The sequence below is a fragment of the Saccostrea echinata genome, unplaced genomic scaffold, assembly GCF_033153115.1.
Source record: "Saccostrea echinata isolate AGI-Se365-2 ecotype Australia unplaced genomic scaffold, CSIRO_AGI_Sech_v1 ptg000009l, whole genome shotgun sequence".
Lineage (NCBI taxonomy): Eukaryota > Metazoa > Mollusca > Bivalvia > Ostreida > Ostreidae > Saccostrea > Saccostrea echinata.
The window spans coordinates 13,707,721-13,734,856 of record NW_026889758.1 but is presented as its reverse complement, the minus strand read 5'-3'; the positions used below and the strand labels follow the sequence as shown (position 1 = coordinate 13,734,856).

Here is a 27,136-nt window from a genome sequence, read left to right as displayed (position 1 = left end):
TAAAAAAAAATAAATAAATAAATGAATAAATAAATAAAAAAAAATTAAAAAATAATAATAAAAACAAACAAAACAAAACGTAAAGTCCATTCTTCTATTTCGTGTTGATGGTGGTGGGGTCCACGTCCACGTTTTCTAGGAGGGGACCAAAGTTATTTTTGATATACTTCGGTATATTCTTTTAATAACTCTGCAAATTTCAGGGAGGGGTCCCGATTCCCCCTCTAGATCCGCGCATGCATAACTCATTCATATCGAGTATTTCATGACCTACCGACTTTGCTTTTCCCAGAAAAGGTCACATGGTTTCACGGAAATTGTCGAAAATTAACGATCGAACCCACGCTGCGGCCATCTTGTAGTATCCATACCAGTGCACAAGGAAAAGAAAAAAGACCGAGTTCTTCTATCCATCCATGCAGTTTCTTTTTAGGTATAACATATACTATTTCAATATAATATTCATTTTATAAATATTACAGGTAAAATTTATTCAGCTTTATTTGGCTGGTCATTTGGAATGCTCACATGAGCCATAATCGCGATATCGGCGTGGTTAAAAATTGTGCAAGTCATTTATATGGTCGTATGTGGTGATTCTTGGCTCAAGTAATAAATATTATTATGCACAGGGTGCAAAATATTTTTAATTTTAAAAGCTTTATTAATACTGATAATGAGGAGAGCGTGAAAGGCAGCAAAACTAAACTTCATGGACATAAAGCATGCAAGGACAAGCAAATAGGCGGATCAAGACGTTCAGCGGCATAGATGAGTTGCCATTGTTGTAGTATTTATTGAAGGAAATATTAAACCAGGGACCTATATACTAACATATATAGTATATAGGTCCCTGATTAAACTTACTGAAAAGTGCTAAAGTGAAAGCTTTTGAATCAAAATCTAGACATGGTCCTGGGTCCAGAAATATTTCTTCTGTCCTCACTTGCACATGTTGCAGGGCTCTCAATTCTCTATAATTGGGGCCGTTTGAAGGCCCTATTCCCAATTCAAAACAGGTACCTTTTTTCCCAATTTAATGTTTTAATTTTCCCAATTGGTCACTTCCCCAAATATTAAAGAACGTTTAGTAAAATATGTAGTTCCTAAACTTGTTATTCATATTTCTCTATATTACAAAACAGAACTTTAGTTAATAACAACCACCAGAAACTCAATATATAATGAATTTAATGGATATTGTCTAGTTATGATTTTCCCAAATTTCCTCCAAAGGTCGCTAATTTTCCCAATTTTCACGGCCCCGGCCCAGTCCCAAAAACTGGTGTGAGAGCCCTGCTGTTGGGACCTAGTTAGAATAATCAGGCCCTCACCAATACAGTCAAGGAACATGATTATTTGCCTTTGATATTTAGTATCTGTTAAACAATTAATAAATGTTTATCTTCCCTCAATACTTTGTTAAATTGCCTTTCATCTTTAATACTTCATTTAGTCTGCCAGGAATTGTCTTACACAGGTGTCCTTAATGGAGGAGGTTGGTACATTTACCCAGGTAGTCCGAATTTCCACCATAAGTTGATCTTTTGTGTAAATGAATTCGGCATGGGTTTCCAGTGGTCCTTTTAATTTTAACCAAATGTTCTCAATAATATTGAGGCCAGGAGACTGGACAGGCCATGCTGTTGTAATTATGTGTTGTTATGGCGATGTATTCTCTTACAAAATTTGCTCTGTGAACGGGAGCTTTGTCGTCCATAAATACATACTGGTTATCTGGAAAATGCCTGGCTAAAACGGGCCAAAGGTTGTCTAATATTTCAATATATTTTCTTGCATTTACCATGTTTATGTTACCTTCTGCATTAGTTAAAGTTCCTTTTCTTTTTATACACAAACAACCCCAGATCATGATGCTCGGATGTCGTCGAGATGGCAGACAGACTAGCTGCACAGTGTACTTTTTCTGATTTTTTCTACATATATAAACTTTCTTATTTTTTCCAATTACTATCTGGCTTTCATCTTCCATTTATTCCATTCACGATCAACAGTCCCATTTCTTCTCTTTTTGCACCCCTTACAGCGAGCTTTTTTTTTGCCTCGCGAATACTGTAAATCACTTTCTATAGTCGCTTTGTACACACACTGGTAATTCGCTGTTATACTGGGTGATAATTATTTTAAAAAATATTATTGAGAGTAGATAATTAAACTTGGACTTCACGTGTGTGTTTTTTTTTCAATCTTCACTGCTAAGGGCACAAAGGTCAAGTACTTTGATCATTTACTCAGCTCAGAGGTGCATTGAAAATAACCATAAAATTAATCATGTCAAACCTTTTTGTGATTGTGGATTTCTTTCATCCAAAAAATGAATCTTGAAATCTGAATAATGAACTATGATCATGTGTGCAAATTATACAAGTAATGAAATCACATTTATCAGTAGATTTTTAGTTTGATAATGTGCACTTTTATTCTAATGCTAGATATTCATATGCCTTGCGATTGGATATCATCAAATGATTTGACTTAGTCAGTTTTTTTAGCTCAGGCCAAAAAATGTGTTTCCGGATACCCGACCCACCCTGTGTTTTTTTTTCCCAGCCAAATTCCAGACCCTACACTTTTTCCCAGAAAATTTCAGGTATCCGTGACTTTTTCTTTTCCTTAGAAAATCGTAATGGCGATGCCCTTCTTGGCTGCAAGAAGTCTGTGTCCATTGCTTTTTCATGTGGATAATGTAATCATAAAGTAATCCTTTTCAAATTATTTGGGGAGGATAATGTAATTAATTGTCCAATGTAAAGCCATCTTCACAGTAGCAATCCTCTGATGTTTTGAAATTATTAAATTAATTTCATGCCATTTAAGACCTATATGCTATAATGATATTGAAAACAATTACAGATATCACGAAATTGTCAATGAGCTTACTGTTTATACATGCATCACAGATGTAAATAGATATGGTTCAGACAATTTTTTGGCCTCACCTGAGCTGGAGGCTCAAGTGAGCTTTTCTGAACAAAATCTGTTCCGTTGTCTATTGTCATCATAATAAACTTCTAAAAATTTCAACTTCTTCTCCAAAACCACTGGGTCAGTTGCAGAGTATCCTTAGAGAAAGGGGATTCAAGTTTGTTCAAATGAAGGGCCACACCCTTCCAAGAGGAGATAATTAAGAAATAGTAAATCATGACCCCCTAGGGTAGGATGGGGCCACTATGGATGTAAAAAGTTTTACATTGGTATATTAATTATTATGGAAAAATAAAAACTTTCTCATGAACAGCAAAGCTATGATGGGTCATTTTCATATGGAAGCACCCTCAGTTAGTGTAGATTAAAGTTCGTTCAAATCATGACCCCCGGGGGTAGGGTGGGGCCACAATGAGCAGTCAGAGTTTTACATAGGAATACATAGAAAAAATCTTTTTCTCTGGAACAGCAGCAGTCGTGATAAGTCATATTTGTAGGAAAGTATTGTCAGCTAGTGTAGATCCAAGTTCTTCAAGTCATGACCTTCAGGGGGTAGGATTTAGGGTGGGTCCACAATGGCCAATAGAAATACATATGAAAAATCCTTAAAAAGCTTTTCAAGAACAGGAAAGCCTTGATTAGTCATAACTATATATTGAAGCTTCCTCTGACAGGTAGTGTAGATTCAAGTATGTTCAGATCATGACCCCCGGGGGGTAGGGTGGGGCTACAATCGGCAATCAAAGTTATACATAGGAATATAAAGGAAGAAGAATCTGCTGATTAAGAATAAAGGGCCATATTTACTCAGGTGAGCATTGTGGCCCATTGGCCTTTTGTTCTTTGACTATAGACGACTTTCACATTGACTTAAGTTATTTCCCTTTGCATGGTCAATCTGGGGTCAACTGGCTTAAGACACTGTTTTCCCTCTGTAACATTACCAATTTTATGGGGCAATGTCTTACAGATAAAATCTGTATGAATTTGTTCCTTCCATGTGTGTTTATTACAGTGCATATTTACTAGTGTCGTTCTCATTAAACATGGAATAAGTATTAGTTTGGGTTGAAAATGATGGGGGAGAGGTGTTAAAAGGGAGACACAAATGGGGAAAAAGGAGGTTGCTATACGCACAGACAGGAAGATAGAATCTAGATGTTAATGATGAACATAGTCAATTCTCGATTACGGCCATCCGATTTATCGCCATTCTTGCAATACGGCCATGATTTTTCAAGAACGTTTTTCATGCTATATATAATTTTCTTTATAACGCCAAATTCGCATACCGCCATCTGCCACCCAGTTTTCACAACAAATGTCAATTTCATAGTGTCAATTATCTCGATATACTAAGGGTGAAATGATACACATCCTTCATGGTTCGATACGTATTGTATAATTTTGTCTCGGTACGGTTATTTTCGATACAATACATTTTGATAGAAAGAAACAAATTCAACCTTGTTTTATGCTTTCTTTTACTAAATCTAGTCACTTAATTTATGAATTTTTATTTGCAGATTGACTAGAAGATACTGATTAGAATTATTTGACTGTCAAAAATTTATTTTACAAACTATCAGTCATCAAAAATTTATGTTTTCTTTACTTTTTTATACTGAATAACGTGTTTTTTCTTATGCCAAACCCAACTTAATAACTATCCCTACCCAAAAATGAACCTAACAGAAAATTAGAGATTTTGCACCGTGTATCAAAACGAGAAAAAATACCGCGGTGAATCGATACCATGGTGAACCGTTTCACTCCTACGATATTCCGACATGTGCAAGTGGTCAGTGAAGCGGCTAATTGGTTGTTGCTATCTATATCACCATTGTGAAGGCAGACAGGGTACATGTAAATAAAGAATTAAATAAACAATAATTTTTAGCATCAACTATAATTATAATTCTGTTTTCTGTTTACTAAAAATGATTTAATCATTGCTTCACCACGAAAGGGTTATTAAACTTCAGTTCCCCAACGATATTAGTTCGATGATCCCTACTTCAAACAGTGCAAAGTTTGCTTTAAAATTAGTGATAGAGTATTAACTGCGAAAGTTTTAGCAACGATGATGCCATAAAAAGTTAATGTATAAATTGACAGAAATTCATTTTACATACTATCGGCAACAGATCACAATGATCAATATAGCATTTTTTTTTAACATCATACATTCAGATTTACATGCCTGTACCTGTGTACATGTGCGTGTATTTATTTTATAATTGTGTATTGTGTTTTAAAACAAAAGTATTGTACGTGTAAAAAAAAAAAAATATTTGAGTCATTTTCAAATTTTGAAATGTGTTTTTATATAATGCTAAGAATATAAACGCTAAATGTTTTATTTCCAAGAACAGAAACTCTCTTTCTTGTTTCCCCAAAGATGGGAAATTCAATTCATTGCCAAATCTGTTATACAACCATGATTTCTAAAATACAAAAGGCGGCGGTTTATCAAGAATTAATTGTGTATATTTTGACAAAGTAGTGCACTTTCTTTAACAGGAAGTAAATTCCTTAAAAAAAAATTGAGCCAGAGGGAAATGAAGTTGGTCCACACTCCACAGTTTTTATTATGCCCCCGGATCGAAAGATCCCGGGGGTATATTGTTTTTGTCCTGTCTGTCTGTTTGTCTGTTTGTTTGTCTGTTTGTCTGTCTGTCTGTTGTCAACTTTAACCTTGCCCATAACTTTTGATTGGTTGGAGCTATGACTTTCATATTTCACATGTGTATTCCTTGTGACAAGACCTTTCTTTGGGTACCGTCATATTTGACCTTTTGACCTTGACCTTGGAGTTTGACCCACTTTTGCAAAATTTTATGAGACTTTAACCTTGGCCATAACTTCTGAACAGTTGGAGCTTGGGGTTTCAAACTTCACATGTGTATTCTTTGTGACAAGGCCTTCTTTTGGATACCAACCACTTTGACCTTTTGACCTTGACCTTGGACTTTGACCTACTTTTGAAAAACTTTAACCTTGGCCATAACTTTCGAACAGTTGGTGCTTAGGGTTTCAAACTTCACATGTGTATTCCTTGTGACAAGACCTTCCTCTGGATTTTAACCACTTTGACCCTTTTGACCTTGACCTAGGAGTTTGACCTACTTTTGAAAAACTTTAACCTTGGCCATAACTTTTGAATGCTTGGAGCTAGGGCTTTCATACTTCACATATGTAATCCTTGTGACAAGACCTTCCTTTGAATACCAACGACTTTGACCTTTTGGCCTTGACCTAGGAGTTTGACCTACTTTTGAAAAACTTTAACCTTGGCCATAACTTTTGAATGGTTGATGCTAGGGCTTTCATACTTCACATATGTAATCCTTGTGACAAGACCTTCCTTTGGATACCAACCACTTTGACCCTTTGACCTTGACCTAGGAGTTTGACCTACTTTTGAAAAACTTTAACCTTGGCCATAACTTTTGAATGGTTGGTGCTAGGGCTTTCATACTTCACATATGTAATCCTTGTGACAAGATCTTCCTTTGGATACCAACCACTTTGACCTTGACCTTGGACTTTTATTTAAAAAACTTTAACCTTCGCCATAACTTTTGAACAGTTGTATCTAGGTCTTTCAAATTTCACAGGTGTTTTCCTCGAGACAAGATCTTTCTTTGGGTATCAACATTTTTAGCTCACCTGAGCTGAAAGCTCAAGTGAGCTTTTCTGATCACATTTTGTCTGTAGTCCGTCTGTCTGTCTGTCTGTCTGTCCGTCTGTCCGTCTGTCCGTCCGTCTGTAAACTTTTCACATTTTCGACTTCTTCTCCAGAACCACTGGGCCAATTTCAACCAAACTTGCCACAAAGCATCCTTGGGTGAAGGGGATTCAAGTTTGTTCAAATGAAGGGCCACGCCCTCTTCCAAGGGGAGATAATTAAGAATTGGTGAAAATTTGGTGTCATCTTTTAAAAATCTTCTTCTCAAGAACCATTGAGCCAGAAAAGTTTATACTTATGTGAAACCTTCATTACATAGTGTAGATTCAAGTTTGTTCAAATCATGACCCCCGGGGCTAGGGTGGGGCCACAATGGGGGATCAAAGTTATACATAGGAATATATAGGGAAAATCTTTAATAATCTTCTTCTCAAGAACAACAAAGCCACAATTAGTCATATTGATATGGAATCATCCTCAGGTAGTGTAGATTTAAGTTTGTTCAAATCATGACCCCCGGGATAAGGGTGGGGCCACAATGGGGGATCAAATTTTAACATAGGAATATATAGGGAAAATCTTTAAAAATCTTCTTCTCAAGAACAACAAAGCCACAATTAGTCATATTGATATGGAATCATCCTCAGGTAGTGTAGATTCAAGTTTGTTCAAATCATGACCCCCGGGGGTAGGGTGGGGCCACAATGAGGGATCAAAGTTTTGTATAGGAATATATAGAAAAAAAATCTTCTCAAGAACAACAGAGTCACAATTAGTCATATTGATATAGAATCATCCTCAAGTAGTGTAGATTCAAGTTTGTTCAAATCATGACCCCCGGGGGTAGGGTGGGGCCACAATGGGGATCAAAGTTTTACATAGAAATATATAGGGAAAATCTTTAAAAATCTTCTTCTCAAGAACAACAAAGCCACAATTAGTCATATTGATATGGAACCATCTTCAAGAAGTGTAGCTTCCAATTTGTTCAAATCATGACCCCCGGGAGACGGATGGGGCCACAATGGGGGATCAAATTTTAACATAGGAATATATAGGGAAAATCTTTAAAAATCTTCTTCTCAAGAACAACAAAGCCACAATTAGTCATATTGATATGGAATCTTCCCCAAATATTGTAGATTCAAGCTAGTTTAAGGCATCCCCCAGTGGTAGGGTGGGGCCATAATGGGGGATCAAAGTTTTACAATAGAACATATACAGGAAATATCTTTAAAAATCTTCTTCAATCTCAAGAACAACAAAGCCATGATCAGTCATATTGATATGGAAGCATCCTCAGGTAGTGTACAATCAAGTTTGTTCAAATCATGACCTCCCCCCCCCCCCCCCCCAGGGTAGGGTGTTAGACATATTTAAAATTCTGTTTTAAAGAACAGCAAAATCATGATTAGTTATATGAAGATAGAAGCATCCTCAGAAGGTTTATATTCAATTTCATTCAAAACATGGCACTTTGGGGTAGGGTATGCCTAGAACAGGCGATCAAAGCTTTATATATGAATATATAGGAGAAATATAGGAGAAGAAATCTGCTGACGAAGAACAGCAGGGCCATATTGACTCAGGTGAGCGTTGTGGCCCATGGGCCTCTTGTTTATCTTTTGGCCTGGATTTTGACTTGCATTTGAGAAACTTTAACCTTCGACATAAGCTGCCATACGGGGGCATCAGTGTTTCACAAACACATCTTGTTATCTCTTAAGTTCTTAAGTACCCTCTTTCACATGTGTATTAATGTGCACTTAAGCGTTTTTTTTTTTTTAGTTAGATTTCTGTCTGAACATGTTACATTCAGCAAGATAACATCACCATTACTAATATAGAACCCAGAACCAGATTTGTGTTTAACAATAGAAACCTTGGGCAATGTGAGCCCATTACTTTTTAAAGGTTTTGGGCCCATAATGTAATCCATGGGCCCACATTATATATCTATTAAAAAATATGTTTCTTGAAATTTTTAATTGTTGAATATTTTTTATGATGTTGAGCATAGCTCAGTAGCCGTAATGCAGTGTTTTCAATAAGAGCCGGCAACCAGCAAAATTAACCGCCTGTATGAAAAATTTTGCCGGTTATGAGATTTCTGTCATTGGGATTTTGCCAAGTTTGGTACGTGAAATTCGTAGATTTTATCGTGACCATCTACATGTTCTAGAGTAGCTTCCCTTGAATGCGCTCTTTTTCATAAAAGCTGGATTTGATCAAAATTTTACGTACTACAACTAACGTTAGGCCGCAACATGTGAGAGTAAAGTTTAGAGAATAAATTTTTAATGAATAATTCCAACCTCATTAAAAATTCCAAGTCAACAATCGCAATTATAACTTTAGCTTTACAGGATATGACCAAGATTGGCAAGAGATTATTTGAAATTGGTGGCTTCATTGGCACAAGCATCAGGTATCTACTGCCTGCAATGTCGAACAGGAATTCAAAATAAATGTTTTTTTTTAAACATTTACTGTCACTAGACAAGCTAGGTCAAGATTAAAATATCAAACACAGCAGCAAATATTTATATCTAGGTGGATATAATTTTAAGACTTAACAGATAAAAGTCTTCTTTTTTCAGTCGTGCCTGAGATGTAGGAATTCTTACAGAATTTCCTCAAACTGAGAATATAAAATTTGTATTCTCGTTTATTTGTGCTCTTAAAATACCAGAAGGTATTACTTTTCTCATTTGAGAAGGTTTTTTATGTGGTCTTAATTTGTATCCATTTATTTAATTGTTTTGTTCTTTACAAAATAGTAAATAAATTTAAAGGTTTATATAAAATGAAATTTTAGTCTAAGATTGCAGAATATTTCAAGTTTTTGGTACTGTGTTTAAAAGTTCTTAAATTTTTAAATAAATTATTTTCTTAATTTTGAATAATCGCCCAGACCAGTTGATGTGAAAGGAACTAAATATGGATTTGTAGTACATGTATTTTCAGTATGAAATTCTAAGCACAAACAATTAAGGACCCTCTCTACACCAATGCAAAATATTTTTTGGACATTGAGAAAAATGTATTGTATAAAGGTATTAATATTGAGCTTTTCTATTTAATTTTCACTATATGGTACGTGGCATTTACCCCCAGGAAAAATGTTCAAACACAACACAGTACCAGTGAATAGAAATCACTGTTGTTTACCTCCATAGAGAAACTACATGTAAATAACAAGTTCAGTTAATTTATCTTGGCCTTTTAAAATGTTGAGAATACTTGAATTGATTACAAATTGAGTAATATACTGTAAATTTCTAATTTTTAGAATTTAAATCTAAGGGCAGATCACTCTAACTGCAGAAAAATACCATAGAACCTAGTGTGCAGTGTAGAGAGGGTTCTTAAGTTGTTAAAATGTTTTTATAGACACCTACCGTAGTTTGAAGAAAATCCTCAGTAGTCAAAAGTCCATGTAATAAATCAGTAAAATGGTAAAAAAAAAGTTTTTTAAATAGCTTTATTCTAGGTAAAATTAGGTTATTGATAGTGACAGAAATATGAAAAAAAAACAAGGTACTTTTTCTTGGCCTGAGAGATAAGTTAAACGATTCAATAACGCTACATGTAATTTTTCGTTTTTGGCTGGGGGCTTTGCCTCCCTGGGCCCCCTACCAGGGCTCTGCCCTGAACCCACTGGGGGCCTGAGGCAGCCCTCAGACCCCTCACCAAGATTGGTTTCCTTTTATTTCAAATATATTTCCTTCTTTGGAATGTGGAAAATCTTTTTGAAAATACTGCGCAATGGTGAGCATTCCTGTCGGAATAGGATAACCAAAGATGTCATTCGCATTGGCAAAAGAAAATTTTTATTTTTATTACTGTGTTTCTCCTTTATGTATGCAGTATACCATTCCTGATCATAACTCGTGTCGTAGCTATAAGGTGCAATTGCTAAAAAAAAAAGAAAAGCAACAAAAAACAATGTTTTAGACATTGATAGATAGAATAATATTAGATTAATTCATTATATCCTTCCTAGTTTTTCAACTGACTGTAAAGAGGTGAGTTAATTATTTAGCATGCATAAGCCTTTGTTTATTTTTGACACTATCAGTCCATGGCACATAAGGCCCCAAAATTATAATTGTATCAGTTTGTTTACAGTGTTTAATTTTATATAATATTGATACAGAGTCAAACATATCGAACTCTAATGGTCTGAGAAAAAAAACTGAGATTTATCCAGTGATTTGAGATATCAAAGTTAATATACACAAAGAGTGGGATTTTAACTCGGTTCAACATATCCAAGGTATTTTACAGTCTACGCAAAAGTCTAAACTTTTTACAGGACATATTGTCTGGTAAAAATAATTTACCAGACCAATCATTACTTACCAGACCGACCTTTTTTCTCTAAATTCATGCATTATTATAATAAAGAGATTAAAATGGGGTGTTGATGGGGTAATTCTTATTGTTAAATTGAACCTTAAATTTGAAATGCACAACCTTACTATTAATAATTTTTGCATAAAATTTTCTCTTTCTGGTTAGTTGACACAAACGAAATAACCATGTCAAAGATTTTAGCTTAAAATGCACTTTAATATATTTTCTTGAAATAACTCATAATGGTTACTCATATTTAATAATGAAAATGATTTTCCCCCAACCGAATCAACGTACTATGAGCTATTTATAGATTTCTATTCCATGACAGAGGAAATTTGAATTGGAGATGAACGATCATGACAGGATTCTTAAAGATGAAAATTAATCATGTATTACAGCTAAATGGATCAAATAAAGGATATGTGTGGGCAATAAGACCATATGTACATGTAAATTCAGATTTTTAGGCCTTATTTTTTTAATCTGAAAATCGGTCCTATATCCTGAATTTTTTTCCCAACCTGAACCAAATTTTACCGGTAAAAACCAACGGTTCGGTGACTTTCACATAGACTGATTTGAGATTTAGAAGTTCAAAATAACAAAGTTCAATTGTATTAGATACTCTTTTTGTATCAATACTCATCTTTATCTAATCACCCACAGCAAATTAACTCACAATTTCATGATGTCATGAAATAAAATTTTAGTTTATTAGTGTGTTACTTTGTTTTCATGTGGATGAAGCAGAGACAAGAGAGTTAGAAAGATGGATTATAAAGAATTAACTCTGATAAATAAGTGGAAACTTGAAGCCGCTTTGCAGCAACTGAAATGATATAACTGAGAGTATTACAGCACATAAATGACACCTCAGTTCTGTCGTCTTGTATCAGATTCAATAAGGAAAAGTTAAGATGGATGCAAAGAATCAAATCAACTGCAAAAAAAACATTTTGTAGTAGTTTCACAAGAGAAATAAGTACAAACAAGTAAAGCTACAGTCTTGTCCGAGACTTTTTCTTTTTCTAATATCTTTGTTCTGAAAAATGGAGACAATTGAAAACAAAAACAAGAGAAAAAAAAAAGTTTGCAGAATTTTATTTCAGTTTTTCTGCAATTTTCAATAGTTCATAAAACCCATTAGATATGCATTGTGCAGTTCTTTTGTGTGCTCTGTGATTCGTGTCAGGACACGTCCTGATTGTCAAGAACACTACACTTACACTGTTGCATTATATGATAAGAGGGACTCCTAAATACATACTAAACGCACCATCAAAACGAAAGTAGGAAACTTGGGAATCCCAAACTTCTCAAGCCTCAATTTAGCTTCCTGTTTGATTTGCTGGACAGGGTGGAACATTTTATTAGCTGATAAGGGTAAGATTTCAAAAATATGACCTAAGTAATGAAGAAAGAAAAAATGATTGATTTTATTTGTCTTGATATGCTTTGTATTGAGAATTGAATTAATGGGTTATGGGGGAAATGCATTAAAGAATTACTGACCCTTGCAGCTTTATAAGATTTTGTTTTTAATGAAAAATAAGTAAAATTTAATTTCATATGGCTTTTATAAAACTTTGGGTAACAAGGGAAAAAAAAGGACAACAAAACCAAGGACTGTCATGCTTGGAAATGAAAATTCACACCTTTCCTAATCTACCATCATTCCAACCACTGGCATTATGAAAAAGTGCTGATTAAGTTAAGAATGGTTCTCCTAGTTTTGTAATAAAGTTGTGATTTTGTCGGATTGGTTGCAGCATATGAAGAAGGTGAGAGAGCCTTCTCACCTGACATTCTCCACCTGTCCAATCAATATCAACAACACGGCTGTTTTTTATATCAAAAGTCATTAGCTGAGGACAACTTTTTACAATATATCAATTTCTATGAATAATTCAAGACAGGAGCTATAACAAAGAATCTCATAGTTGAGGGAGAAATCATTATTAAGAGACAAATACCCTAAGATCTCAATGCCGTATGGTGTGCATTGAAGTTGATTGAAAAAGGGGATAGTTTTTTCCCTCTCTCTCTCTGATAGAGAATTCAAAGACTCCAATATTCTATTTAGTTTGCAGGAGAATTTAAAATATTGATTTTATATGGTTGCCAGGTGATTCAGTATATGTTCATGCTTGATCTTGTGAATGTTCATGCTTTGTAATGAAAGAACCAACATTGAAACAGAAATTCCAACAACACTTGTCTTTGGGGGTAGTGCATGTACATGCATTATGTTATTTCAGGCCTATCAAGTGTCAGGGCCCTTATTATGCAGTTGTTCTATGCCATCAGGCAGGCTTTCAAAAAATTAGAAACAGGCGGTACTTTTACAAAAATAGGAGGTACCTTATGGAAGCAATTTTAATCAATTACATGTGTAATAAAATTTTTCTCTATCAAATATTTTGGCTGGTACTGTCATGATTTCAGCTGGGTAAAATTACCCAGTACTGGCATATTTTGAAAGGCCTGATCTGATAAACAGAAGTAAATGCTCAATTCAGTAGATTCTACCAAAAAATAAATAAATAAATAAATAAATTCTAGGCAGGAATAGTGAACTGTACTACCTAATTCAACTATATTGCCAAATCAAATCATTGTCAGTAGTGATTATAAAAACTGTATTATTTTGCTATTCATTCTAAAATGAGGATTATTCCTGAATTTAAGGCAGACCTTCAGAGAGCTGATTTTTGAAGTGTGATAAAGGGTATAGTAATAGCCAAGTAGACTAGGCAAACTTTGAAGCATTGATCCTAAAAACAAAAGATGTTTTTCTTCATTTTCTTTGTTCATAGTGAACAAAGGGGACAATGGGTGAGCTATTCAGTTCCAATGTCTGATTATTTTACTCAGTGTTTTGTAGTAGAATTTTTAAAAACCTTTTTTGAATGGCTTTAAATAGACTGTCTTGATAAAATGAGATAAAACTTCCTGTTTCATACAGCAGGAGTTGCAGGGTTTTTTTTTTTTTTTGTTTTGTTTTTTTTTTTTGTTTTGTTTTTTTTAACTATTATGCTCAACAATGTAATTGTTGGCAAAGGTTGTAATATGCAACAAAGTATCATGTAGCAAAAGTTGGTTTGTTTTTCACTTTTATACCAACCAATGCAAGTACACTGTATTACGTAAACTGCCTGTAACAATTTTCTTAAATGTTTTATCAATATTGCAGCTTATCTTAACTGTGTTGAAGTTGCGCGGATTTATTGTAAGCTTATGTATATATTGAGTGCTGTTAAGGTACTAATAATGATACATTTTATGAAAAACAATGCATAGATTTGTTATCCTGGATGTTTTGAAACCATAATAATGCAGTGTTTTAGTATTCATGTCCTGTTGCTCCTTAACCATTACACTTCCATTTCTGTAGATATGTCTTTCGGGTAAAAATACCTAATCTATTACAGCTGGGTACTGCTTGGTTATTGATTTTATCCATGAGAAACCCTCATTGTGTGACATCCATTTAAAGTAAGCATCAACAAATGTTTGTTCAATATTGACCAAATTTGGGAACCTGATGTCTGTTACTTTTGCCTTGTTTGCTGTGGATGTTGATCAACAAGACAAAAATTGCAGGTGCTTTGTTAGAAAACAATGCTGACAAATGGTGCAAAGAAATTTTGTGTAACAAGGGGAACAGGTCGATGTGGGGGGAGGACCAGTGTGCTTCAAAATAAAAGTTCTGTCAACAGAAATGTTCCGACAGATCAATTGGAACTATTGAAAAAGAAACCAGAGTACATTTAAAATCCATGTATAAGTGAAAGCAAATTACATTGGCCAATGAGCTTAAGAAGTGGTTATAGATCAAATACATACAATATGGAAGGCTAAGAGTCGGCTTGCATGGTTATGTCTATATTGAACATGTCAATTTTGAGAATGCAGGATGGTTGGAAATTAGGCTTGAATTATTTGCAGAATTTGTCCTCGGTGTTAACCAGGTACTGAATATTTTATACCTGAGCTTGTCTCACTTTCAGAATGGAGAAATGAAGCAGAAAGATCAAGAGATAGGTGTAATCAATATGGGAAAAATTATAATGTTGTAAGTGGTGACTTTGATCTTGTGTCATGAGAGAGACTACTAATTCTTCTATTGCAGCAAATCTTGCCATGACTAATCAGAAATAGGTCGCAGTATTTAGCACTTGGTCTTTGTGGTTTTTTTTTTTTTATTTACTATGTAGAGTTTATCTTGCAGAACTTTTCATCTCAGTCTTTTTTTTTTCAGATTGATTTGATAAAACAGCATCTTTTGGATACAGAGCAGGGAACCATTTACTAGAAATTGTACTTGTCACCATGGATGATGACAGTAAGATAGATTGAGTTTATTACTGCTATGTTGAAGCAATATAATTGAGTCATAAAATTGTAGCGCTACACAGGAATCTAAACTAGTTGACTTGTCAGCAGATCAAAGTTTGCCTTCTTAAACATTGCTAAAATTTAGCCAAGAGTTTCTGAGAAATGGTGCTAGTTTTAAAGTTTTCCTTTGAATATAAAACAGTTGGTGTGGGTGTTGTGAGAAGCATTAAAATGTCAGGTTGCTGCAGGTGTATGGTATCGAGGAGACTACCATAAAATTTACCCTATAAATCAATACAGCTGTTCTCTGATACTGTGTTCTGTATTCTATTGATTAATGCACACAATGATTGCACTAAAAAAAAAAAAATGGATGGACAAAAATTAGCTGGTTCCTTTGTAGATTTTATTGATTGGGGAGTGTTGTGAGAAGTATCATCTGATAGTCTTACTATGATGTAATATTGTCCACAACAATGGACAGAAGCTATACTGTTAGTACCTTAAGCTTCTTCCTTGTGGCAGCTTCTGATTGGCTGTTACTTGGCAACCATGTCAACAGAAGCAAAGGAAAGGTAGGAAAATTGATTAGTGGGTATATGATGTGTTGTCACCTGTACCTGGCCAGTAGGTAGGTGTAGGTAGGGAGAGATACTGTGCAGCAAATCTAGAGGCAAGGTAGGATGACTAGAGATAAAAAGGAAAGAATGAAAATCAACTGGAGACCTCAAGACATTAGGTTATTATGGCTCAGGTGGGTGCCTGGTATTGATTAATGCCACATTCATTTGTTCTTGTGCAGAATGTCTCGTGTCTGATATGGAGGTTCTTTTTTTCTATCAGGAGATTCATATTTTGTCTTTTTTTGAGTGGGTAGTAACAACAGGAGTTATGATAGTATTGTGGGAAAGAAGAGACAAGAAAAACCTTGTCTATTTTCTCCAGCAGCATCCAGGAAAAAGGGAGTGTTTTTGGGCTTACATAAATGGCCGTTACCTTTAGCAGAAAATAAGCAAGAAAAGGAATCTGTATCATTTGAAATGAATATTTGGCAATGTCTACTATCTTTGTCAGTCATGTTGCATCTTATTTTCAGTGGGAATGAAGCGTCCTTTAGATGACGATTACGAGGAGGATGAGGATGATCATAAGCGAAGGAGGGGTGATGGACCCAAAGTGGAGCTGAGGTTTCTGTTGGCCAGCAAGGTAAGATGATAAAGCCATCAGCTTTACTGATATCTGGCTTCACTAATCTCAGTTTTATTTGTTGGCATCTGAATTATTCAAGAAACACAATGTTACATTTATATCTGCAGGCAATGGGTAAAAACATTGTTATAGAGGCTGCTTTATCAATGTAAATTGTCTGCCGTTGCCATTAACTACTGCCTGAATCTTGTGTAAAAGTAACAGCTTGTTTGATCCTAGTGTAGAAAACACCTGACATTTAAGTTGTTGGTCAGATGAAGAAAAACTGCAGCCATAAATTTTATTTTTGTGGGGGGTGGGAGGGAGGATGGGGAAAGGGGATACACCCTTCATTATTAAGCATAACATTTTAAGCTGAATGAATAAATAGTTACTCACACTTTGACTCGTGGTAGAAAATGATTGAAATAATAGGATGCAAGTATAAACACAGGTGAAAGTGGAAATTACTGCATTCTATGGATAGTGTTTGCTGAAGGGTAAAATGATAACCATTATTGTATGATTTGGTACCAGTAAGGCTTACTGAAACAGAATTACAGCTTTCCAGTAGTTGGCAAAATTTCCTTTCATTTGCAATAATTGGGAAAAATTGGAGTTTGATAAGGGAGGTTATGATCAGATAACGGGTTATTCCAGGTAAAAATTTGTCACCTGAGGGCTTCAACAGGGTCTAGCTTATTGATTCAAAACCAACACTTCCTGGAACTCAACAGTCATGTAATTAGTAGAAATACAAGGAAATTAACTAGCATTATAGTCCAACACAAACATTTGCTGCTTCCTGCCACAAAAAAGTCAAAGAAATGTTCAATTAAGTTAACATATGGTGGCAGGCTTGCTATGTATCCATAGGGTGAAAAGTGGGAAGGTCTTGTAAAGTCAGAATAAAACATCCAGAAATATTGATCAGGGAGGGCTTACACAGGAGCAATTATAGTATCAATTTTATCAGAGAGGTTATTGATTTTATTGGAAACTCTGTAAGTTTTTAATTGTCAAATGTTGATTAGAATGGTACAAGGTTTCTTAAAAACTCTGTGCACCTTGAAGAATCTGTCACAAACGATGTACAAAAATCAATATGTATACATGTATATACCTGAAACAAAATTTTAATTCTAGTTAAAGAGTAGCGATAACAATGCTTTGGATAAATTGATGCATAGTACTGAAACATGTAACAAAATTAGTTAAAGCTACTTGAAACATTTTCATCAAATGTGTAACTGGAGTTCTCTTGTTGGGTGTAAGAGATGATGATAATTTTTTTTCCTATCCTCGTAGAATGCTGGTGCTATCATTGGAAAAGGAGGCAGCAACATTAAAAGACTGCGACAGGATGTAAGTACACATTACCATGACTGCACATCACTTGTCACACAACATTTTTTGGCAATGATCCAAACAAAATTTTTGTAAAATTGGAAAAGTTCCTGAGTTTCCGTATTCAAATTTACACACAAATTGTCCTGGAGATCATCATCTGTGATTCATAAAATCCAGAACTCACATAGCTGAACCTCAGTAATCTGTTAAGATCCACATAGACTGAGATCATATCTATATTCACCCTGGGATCCTAGTGCTAAATGAGAACAAATACCTTGGCACCTGTAGACCAGGGACTTCTATATCTTTGTGTTATATAATCTGCAGCATATTATGACTTTGCCATTGTAATAATATTGATAATGTACCTGTCTTGTTCTTTTCTGCAGACAAATGATCTTCCAGATTTATAATGTAACCTTCCTCAGAAGATTAAATATGTCTACGCTGTTTTATTACAATATTTGTCCTTCAGAGTGAAAAGACATTTTAAAAAAATTATAACATCCATCTTCCAAAAGATACAAATCAATTTGGAAATTTGAAATATATCTCAGTTAAGTTTATAAAGGAAGTAAGTGATTGTTTTGATGGTGAACTATTTGGTAAACCATTAAACACCAATATGCCGTAAGACATTGCTGATGCCCTATGTTTAACTGATGTGACATTTTTTCTCCTTTTCTCCCACCCCTCGCCCTGTCCAATTCAAATGTTTGAATTGATTCCCGTGACCCGCCCACTGGATTGGTCCACCTGGTCTGCCCTCCCCATGATGCAGTACAAAGCCAGTGTAACAGTGCCCGACTCTACAAGTCCCGAACGGTATGACATCCTCCAATTCTCCACATTGCAGAATTGGTTCATTTCATTTTTTTTCCTTTTCATCATATGATTAATCATAAACTCACCCTTGAGCTGCTATCATGTATGTAATGAATCATGACCTTTTTTTAATTTAAAAACAGATATTTATATATATGTTTCTTATCATAGTTCTATTTATTTAATTGGTTTGTTATATGTATATATAGTTTTCATACAAGTTTGGAAAAAATAAAGTTCTGAGCGAGTTTACACTAAAATATGTTTGTAAAATTTGTCAGAACAGGCCTCATTACCAGTGTGTTTGTGAAAGTAAACAGATCTTTTTGCTTCCTTTGTAACTGCTTGGCCTTGTTAATATTATCTGTAGAAATGCTGTGTGTTAGAACTCCTTGTGTAAACTCGGCCAGGTCCTAACAGGGAAGGGTTGGTTTGAGTTTTTTGTTGGGTGGTAATAGTTATTGGGTTGTGCTTTTTGTGATGATTTTATCTAGGTTATTAATACTAGTACACTTTTAGTGTAAATTGTAAGATGTCCTATTTTAAAAGGTGTCCTATAATTTACCCTAGCACTCTGCAACCTTGACACAATGTGTGGATGTAGTTGTGTATTTATGGCAGAGGAAAGTGCACTTTGGAGGGGTCATATTTTTTCAGATATGTTTGGTAGCAGCTCAATAAATCCTGGGGCTTTTTTACTCTCAAACAGATGCTTGAGATGCCACTCAAATGTTTTTCAAGCCTTCTTAATACTGGCTTGACACTTCTTTACATAAATGAAAAAAAATCCCATTAAGAGTGACCTCATGGCCTTGATATATCGCAAATTTTGCCAGTCTTGTAAATGTTGATGCATATTTTCTTTTTAATATCTTAAATTGTTGTAATGTGACCCTTACATTTCTTTTGAGAGGTTCTGTCTACTTTGCCAGTGAAGTAGTCAAGCTTTACCAAGACCCCTCATTTCTGATAGAGTCAAATCCAGAGCCCTGTCTGTTAGAGGATGAGAGTCCATTCTTCAGACAGGTCAAGGTCATATATGTGACTTTGATGACTTTACAGTCATGAGGGGTTATGCTTTGCTGTCTCTACTGCACTCTGCCGTGACTCTAGACTCACCATTAACTTTGTGAAGTACCACAATTCAAATTCCTCAACACTGAAGCATTTCTATATCAAAATAATGCAAGAGTTTCTATTCTAATGCTTATGTAATGGAATGCAAATGTAATAAGCAAATTTCAACAAAAATAGGACACTCTGCCAATGCTTTCTTCTTTAATTTTATTGAACAAATGCACTCAACATTTGATTTTTCCTTTGCTGTTGCTGTACATTATAAATATTAAGACTGGTTTGTGGCCTGTATGTAATCTGATTCTATATGCTTACAGGGTCCTGACCATTGGGGCCAATCTTGGTACAGCACTGGACTGTGTCCTTGACATCATTCCTAAGCTAGAGGATGTGAGTACTTATCACCTGACTTAAATAAACCACAATAAATTTGTAGATGACTTTCATTGAGAGAAAATTTAGATTTTGAAGAAAGTTTCATTTCCGTTTTTACCCAAGTTTTATGAATATGGAATGAATTAAAAAAATTGATTACATTACAAGGTAAATGTTGACTTGTTGGATTGATTTTAGTATAAAAACTACAGAGACAATGATTTTGATTGTGAGATGCGACTGCTGGTACACCAAAGTCAAGCAGGATGTATCATTGGCAGAGCAGGTTTCAAAATCAAGGAACTGAGAGAGGTCAGTTTAAATGGAAAGAAATTCTTTGTTATGTGGCTCTTTATGCTCAATTATACATATGCTGGCAGATTTGACAAGGGCATATTCTGCCCAAAACAAGTTCTGGTATTTGTAAAGTTTCAGAAAAAGGAAGCTTATTTGAAAGTGAGCTAAATTGTTTGATTGCCTATTAGAAACAGCATTTTGTTTTATGAGAGTTCGCCATTTGCCCTTGTCTGAATGTAAAATATATTGTACAATTGTAACAGCTCTATTGTCCTTGCCTGTGTGTAAATTTATGAAAGATTGTGATAACTAGGAATTCGTGACCAGTGGAGTCTCTGTTACGTGGACAGTTTAATGTGATAGAAAGCTTTTTATGTTGAAAATTCAAAGCACAAAACCATTTCTAAAAAGGAACATTTATTATGATGTCCAAGAATGCCAAGATTCTGTATCATGATGTAAAAATTTTAGCCACCAAAAATTCACTCTGTTTAATCAGTGTTGATTGATAACAGACCCTTGAGGATCTGCTAAATAAACATTACAAAATCTGTGGTTTAACAAGGTGCTCATGTGTAAGCTACCAGGCCTGTTAGATGCTTATTGAGACTTGGCTAATCACACATTGACAAGTCAAGTGGGTTCAATGGAAGTAAAGCCATTGATGAACAATAAAAGTATGTCTATTTAAGACTTCTGAATTCATACCACTATTGTTCTTGATATAAGTAATCAGAAAATTGAAAAGCTGAAATTCCCAAGTCAGGGCTTAAGCCCTCAGTCCCAAATACTGAAAAAAAAAAAGAATGGAAGAGAAAACGGAATGGAAAAAATTACACCCCTATCCATAGATAACATAAGCTTTCAAAACATTGTTTTGATGGATTTTAATGGGAACTTTTATTACGTCAGCCTTGATATTATGAAAATGTACATTGTAGTTACGAGACTCCACTGTAATATATATCTTGATAACGTACAGTGGAGTTTGATTTTGAATGTTAGATATTAATGCACACTGCTCATTTGTTTTACAGAGAACTGGAGCACAAATCAAAGTATATTCCCAATGTTGTCCCGAATCCACAGAGAGAGTTGTGGCAATAGGAGGAAAGCCAAAGACTGTGGTAGACTGCATAGAGACCATCCACGACCTCTTACAGACGGTAAGGAGTCCTTTAGGGTGACTGTAGAAATGATTCATGAAATCAACAAAAAACAAAAACCAAAAGTCAACAAAAAAGGTCACCCTTCTTTCCTTCAGGTAGCCCTAACATTGAAATACCTAAATATTTTTACTACATTTCTATGGAGACAAAACAATGTCCTACAGACATTTAAAAAAAATAAATACAGACATTAAAGTGAAAAACAAAAACAAATGGACATTTGCATTTGATATTGATACTACAGTTTTGGTATCTTGGGTCTAAACCTGTAATTACGAGTGCATTTGTAGTTGAGCGCTTAAAGCATCTTATGAATGCACAAGTGTGGATTAATTCTGTTTGGAAGTTTGAAAGTGCAGCCATTCTCAAATATTTACATATCCAATTATTTTCCCTTAAGATTCTTTACGAATAAGAGTTCATTTTCTCATAAACTACCATGATTGAGCATGAATATCTCTATTGTTGCATCATAATACCATCCTGACTTTCAAACACAAGTGCAAACTGTTTTGTTTTAAAAAATGACAGTTGAATGGCATAATTTATGACAACTCATCAGATAAATAACATAAGATATGAATTGAATTTTTGAAAATTCATGAGGTACATGAACTAAACAATTCACTCTGGCATATTTATCATGAAGGGCTTCCATGCTTCATGTGTGGCCCTGAAGCATCATAGTTAATATAACTGTTCTGAAAAAAAATTCTGCTAGTGTGAAGTGTTCTTGTGAAGATTTTATCATGTTCCACATGCGATAGGAAAGTCACCAGGGATAGACATTAACTTTCAGATTCACTTGCCCTTCGGGCAAGTGATCTCAAACTTTGACTTGTCCGAATGCAAAACTTGATTGCCCAAAATTAGGAAAGAACTTAAGAAGAAAATTATTAATTACTGTAAACGTTATAGTAAGAGAAAATGTGACCAAATACACTTCTGTCAATTTGGCAATGCTGCACTTGTACAAAAATGTATACCGCTGTACTTGTAAATTTAACCTGATAACACACACTGCCATGCAGTAATAACCCTCCGTTTCCTTTTAATAAAATTCATATTTTTAAAAATTATAAGACATACTTTGAAATAAAATAACGAACCCGATTTTTAAAGGAACGGTATATACCGTATTTGGCCGAATATAATACGCATTGGTGTAAAATACGCACCGCCCTTTTTGAGCCTGAAACTTGGGATAAAAACACAGTTCAGTTGTATTATACGCAGCAGAAAATTTTACCAAGCGGTGTTCTGAACTTTTGAAAATCGGGGTAATTTGCTATGAAAAGCGAGGTGGAGATAAAGTGCCAAAAATTTACAGAACACGATATTTTATTCAAATGCGTTTTTATTTCTTAATCTTGACTTTCCATATCGCGGCAATGTGGAGGAAATTATTTATTTTAACAAAACATGAGATAATGTTGCATTAAAATATTAACAGACTTTATTATTAATTTTTTTAGCATACGGTGATATTGAAATTATACGTCGCTGTATTCTAACTATTCTTTGTGGAAATAGTTTTATTTCAACAAAGCATGAGATATAGTTGAAAGTTTAACAGTTGTCATATTTATTTTTAGTTTAAGGTAATCATGTTGATTGTAAATTTAACAAGGCAAGCAATATTGCAACATCAAAGTATTCACAGACTACGATTTTCCTCTTTTGAACTTGAAATTAATTAATTGATTAAATAGCTGATGTTATAAAAATAAAATCAAAATTTAACAAGCGTGTAAAGTGTAGTTATCAACACATCTCCAAAGCTGTGAAAAATGATGTACAAATGTGGGATATATGTCTTCATACACCGAGGTAATCTTCGTGGATATCTTATTTTCTACAGAGCACGAGTAAATGATAACACTTAAGTTTCAACGTACTTCATATTTCCTTTTTTAACTCTCAATCATTTTAACACGAGGCTGATATAAGATAAAGTAAAATTACATTTAACAAGCGTTTAACTGTTTAATGTGTCATAATCAACACGCGCTTATACATACAAAAGATCATAAACCAAACCCCGATTTTCAACAAAGAAAATAATCAAAGCCATTAATAAGGGCAGTAAATAATCAGTGCTCTAACTGTAAAAACAATGCTTTGGAGTCAGTAAACAATTTAATTGCCTGGAGGGGTGTTGAGGGGTAATTATCAAGTGACAAGTGCACGTGTTCACAACATCGGCTTCCATTCATTGGGACGTATAGAGGGGTGTTTATGTTGAAATGAATTTTCACTGAGTTATTTAAAACCTAAAATAAATTTTATTTTATTGTATTTCATTAAAAAATGACTTATTACTTTTTTGACCGAGTGTCTGACTGATTAGGTACATGTGTACTATGATTACGGAAGCACGTGGCAAAGGAATGTGTGAACATCTATAAATAACATCGTTAATGGCGGCCTACACGGAGACGATGAACATGCAGCTCAAATTAATTTTAACTTGCTTTTAAATTTAATTTAACTATCAAAAGGTTATAAAATAACATTTTTAACAAGCCTACATTCCAGCAATAACTTTCCAACGTTTTAAATACGGCGATAAACAGCAAGAAATTGCATAAGTCTCTAGGTAATACTATGGTATGTGCGTATGATAGCCGTGTTTCACATGAAAGAAAAACCTATCAAAATCCCACAGAAAATTATTTTGGGAAAAAAGTGCATATTATATTCAGCCAAATGGGTAATCCAGAAACACTACCAAGGAATTTCGAATGCGAAAACATTGTCACTCAGGTGCGTTGCAGAAATCAAGTGTTCATTTTGTTGTTTTATTTATAAATTAATGTATACTAAATAAATATGTACATTTGTATGAGAAAAATTCACTTGCCCGATTGGACAAGTACGTCGACAATTTAAATTGCCTGAACTGAGAATTAACTTGTCCCGGGCAATCGGACAACTGTTAATGTCGATCCTTGGTCACATGCATAAAATTGTTTTTCAGGCACCACCAAAAGGCCCAAACCAGCCCTATGACCCACTTTACTGGGATGAATTCATGGTGGCAGATTATGGTGGTTACAGTGCATCAGAAGGAGGCCGTGGGAAAGGTGGCCCCAGAGGAGCACCACCAGGTGGCAGAATGGGTGGTGGACCCATGGGCATGAGAGGTGGAGGCAGTGGTGGCAGCAGGTACAGTCATCATTGAAAAGCATTTGTAGGAAGTTTTCTAATTAGATATCTTATTAGTTTATATGCTATTATGTTGACTTTTGTAGGGTTTTGAATGAATGCTTGAATCAATTTATGCTTTCAGGGCTATTCCAGTAAAAATTATCTAAAGGGGGGGGGGGGGGGGGATTCACTGACTGATTTTTAGACTTGAGCCCAAACCTATGCAAATCACTACCACCAAGCAAATTCAGTTTTTTTTTAATTGCCACCAACACACACACACATACCAATAGAAAAAAGTCCTAAAATGCATTATTATAGGTCTGCAAGGAATAAGTGATTATTAATAAAAAAAAAAATTTCACTTAATGAAGTAATCTTTTCATTTTCCATATCTCTAATCATGTGAATCCATTACTAGTATTACAAGAAAAGAGGGGTTGTTGAATGAATGAAGGAATTCTGGCTGGTACAAGATATACAATAAACAAAATGACTAATAACTAGCTACAGATGTCTTCAATTTTATGAGCCTTATATCATACGATTAAACCAGAAACATAAAAAACTGTGTTATTTAGGGTCTCAGATTACACAGTTTTGATACGTTTAGCTTGAATTTTCAATGGCTCCGATTAAAGAAATGGACTGGCTATGGTCAGTATAGAAGAGCTTCTTGGTAGAGTAGGTTTAGATGTCCATATTTCCATCTTTGACGGTATTTATGATGAAAGAAAACTGATTAATGGTACAATGGAATAGGATTATTTGTTTCTAAGTGAAGGTAAACTATATGCAGATTTTTTTTGGAAGATAACTTTTTCACTTATTGGATAACTTGCAGTGTTTGAAGAAAATTAACAGCCAAAAGTCTGACTGGATTTCATTTAGATATGTTTTTTATGACGTCGAGCTCTTGGAGCTCGAACGTCATCTAGCAAGCGCCCAGTTGAAATCGCGACCGGATATGTACGCGACCGAATGTGTCAGTCGATGCATCCGCAATAGAAAATAGCAATAGCTATAAACCAATTTCTTTGAAAACGCTCAAAATGAATAATAGCTTGAAAATAAAATTGCATCAATTATATCCGCAATTAATTCTATTGCAAAACAACAATATTGTATTTTATTCTCACACAAGAAAAACGTGATGATTGTTGCGGATGAATTTCTACAGAAAGGGTGCGTTGAATGACATGAATAACATTTCGGAACGATAACCGTAAAACAACACAACAGGAGGTAAAATAATCACAAAATTACATAAACACGAATACTACAAGACTAAAAAGATTGAATTTCTAAATCTTAGCTTTACTTATACAATCTTCTAACCAACTCTATCCTAAAAACCGATGATATTGACCAGTATTGCTGTATTTCTCCATTTCCTCCATTTCACGGTATACCTTATACCACGCCCGATCGTAACTCGATCGTAATTGTTACAGAACAGAGGCTTGGTTGTAGTTTAGATGCAAGCACTAATACAATGCTTTGATATTGGCAATTAGAAAAAAATATTATATAAATTCACGAAATCCTTCATAGTTCTTCAACTGACTGAAAAGATGTTCGACGGTGTCTGGTCAATTCGAACCCTGCTCCATTCGGACCATGACGTAAGGCCCCAGACTGTAATTGTGATACTTCGTTTAAACTATTTTTTTATTATTTCTCCTGAGTCACTCACTTGACTTATTGCTACCTTCAAATTCAAAATGATCTTTTGAAATTGTTTTTCTTATTCGACGTCATTGAAGCCTTTCAGGCTTTTGATATTACACTTCATTGTAGTATAACTGGATAGCTCAGAACTGGAAAGAGCCCCCACCCTCTCAGATATTTTTACTGGCATAGCCCAAAAGCATTATTAACTACATGTTCAATTTAATTTTGATTTTTTTTGTGCATTCTGTAAATATCTGTTTATATTTAGTATAAAAGGTAAAAATTCCTATTACAGAGGTATGCGAGGAGGCGGTGGAGATTTCCGTAGAGGCGGAGGTGGTGGCGGCGGTATGATGAGGTCTGGCGGTGGAGGTGGTGGCCGTGGCGGAGGAGGGTATGGTGGAAACCGCGGAGGCGGTGGAGGATTTGGAGGAGGAGGTGGAGGTGGTTTTGGAGGTGGAAACAGACAAGGAGGAAACCGTCAAGGAAGGTAGGTGTTTTACGTGAAGTGCGTGTCATGCCTTGTGTTTAAAGGGGATGAAAGAGTTAGGTAGTGAGTGTACCAATAATGGCCCGTTTATCTGGAGAGAAGATGAATGCTAGAGATAAGGTGATGTAAGGTTGTAAAGGGTATGAGGAGTTCTTTATGTGAGAATGGTGCTCATAAGGGTGACAGTTAGTGTATGGGAGG

The 27,136-nt window shown here is 34.8% G+C and overlaps 2 protein-coding genes across 5 annotated transcripts in view; both read left to right on the top strand.

Annotated features, from left to right (window-relative positions):
• Positions 1-351: 351 nt before the first annotated feature.
• The window catches only part of LOC133181812 (heterogeneous nuclear ribonucleoprotein K-like), a 31,380-nt gene continuing 4,595 nt past the window's right edge, over positions 352-27,136 (top strand). For 2 of the 4 annotated variants that reach the window (XM_061316431.1, XM_061316433.1), the window contains exons 1-10: positions 353-433; positions 15,261-15,344; positions 16,434-16,543; positions 17,834-17,890; positions 18,660-18,703; positions 20,098-20,170; positions 20,354-20,467; positions 21,490-21,618; positions 24,602-24,789; positions 26,741-26,935. In XM_061316431.1, coding sequence (XP_061172415.1) covers positions 15,332-15,344; positions 16,434-16,543; positions 17,834-17,890; positions 18,660-18,703; positions 20,098-20,170; positions 20,354-20,467; positions 21,490-21,618; positions 24,602-24,789; positions 26,741-26,935 — 923 coding nt within the window. In that variant the 5' untranslated portion in view covers positions 353-433; positions 15,261-15,331. Of the gene's footprint in view, positions 434-15,260; positions 15,345-16,433; positions 16,544-17,833; positions 17,891-18,659; positions 18,704-20,097; positions 20,171-20,353; positions 20,468-21,489; positions 21,619-24,601; positions 24,790-26,740; positions 26,936-27,136 lie in introns of those variants that run through there. The other 2 variants (XM_061316430.1, XM_061316432.1) reach the window with 2 other exon arrangements.
• The window catches only part of LOC133181809 (ras GTPase-activating-like protein IQGAP1), a 148,280-nt gene continuing 138,615 nt past the window's right edge, over positions 17,472-27,136 (top strand). Inside the window, exon 1 of the mRNA XM_061316421.1 lies at positions 17,472-17,475. The gene's annotated coding sequence lies outside the window, so the exon portion shown is untranslated. The remainder of the gene's footprint in view (positions 17,476-27,136) is intronic.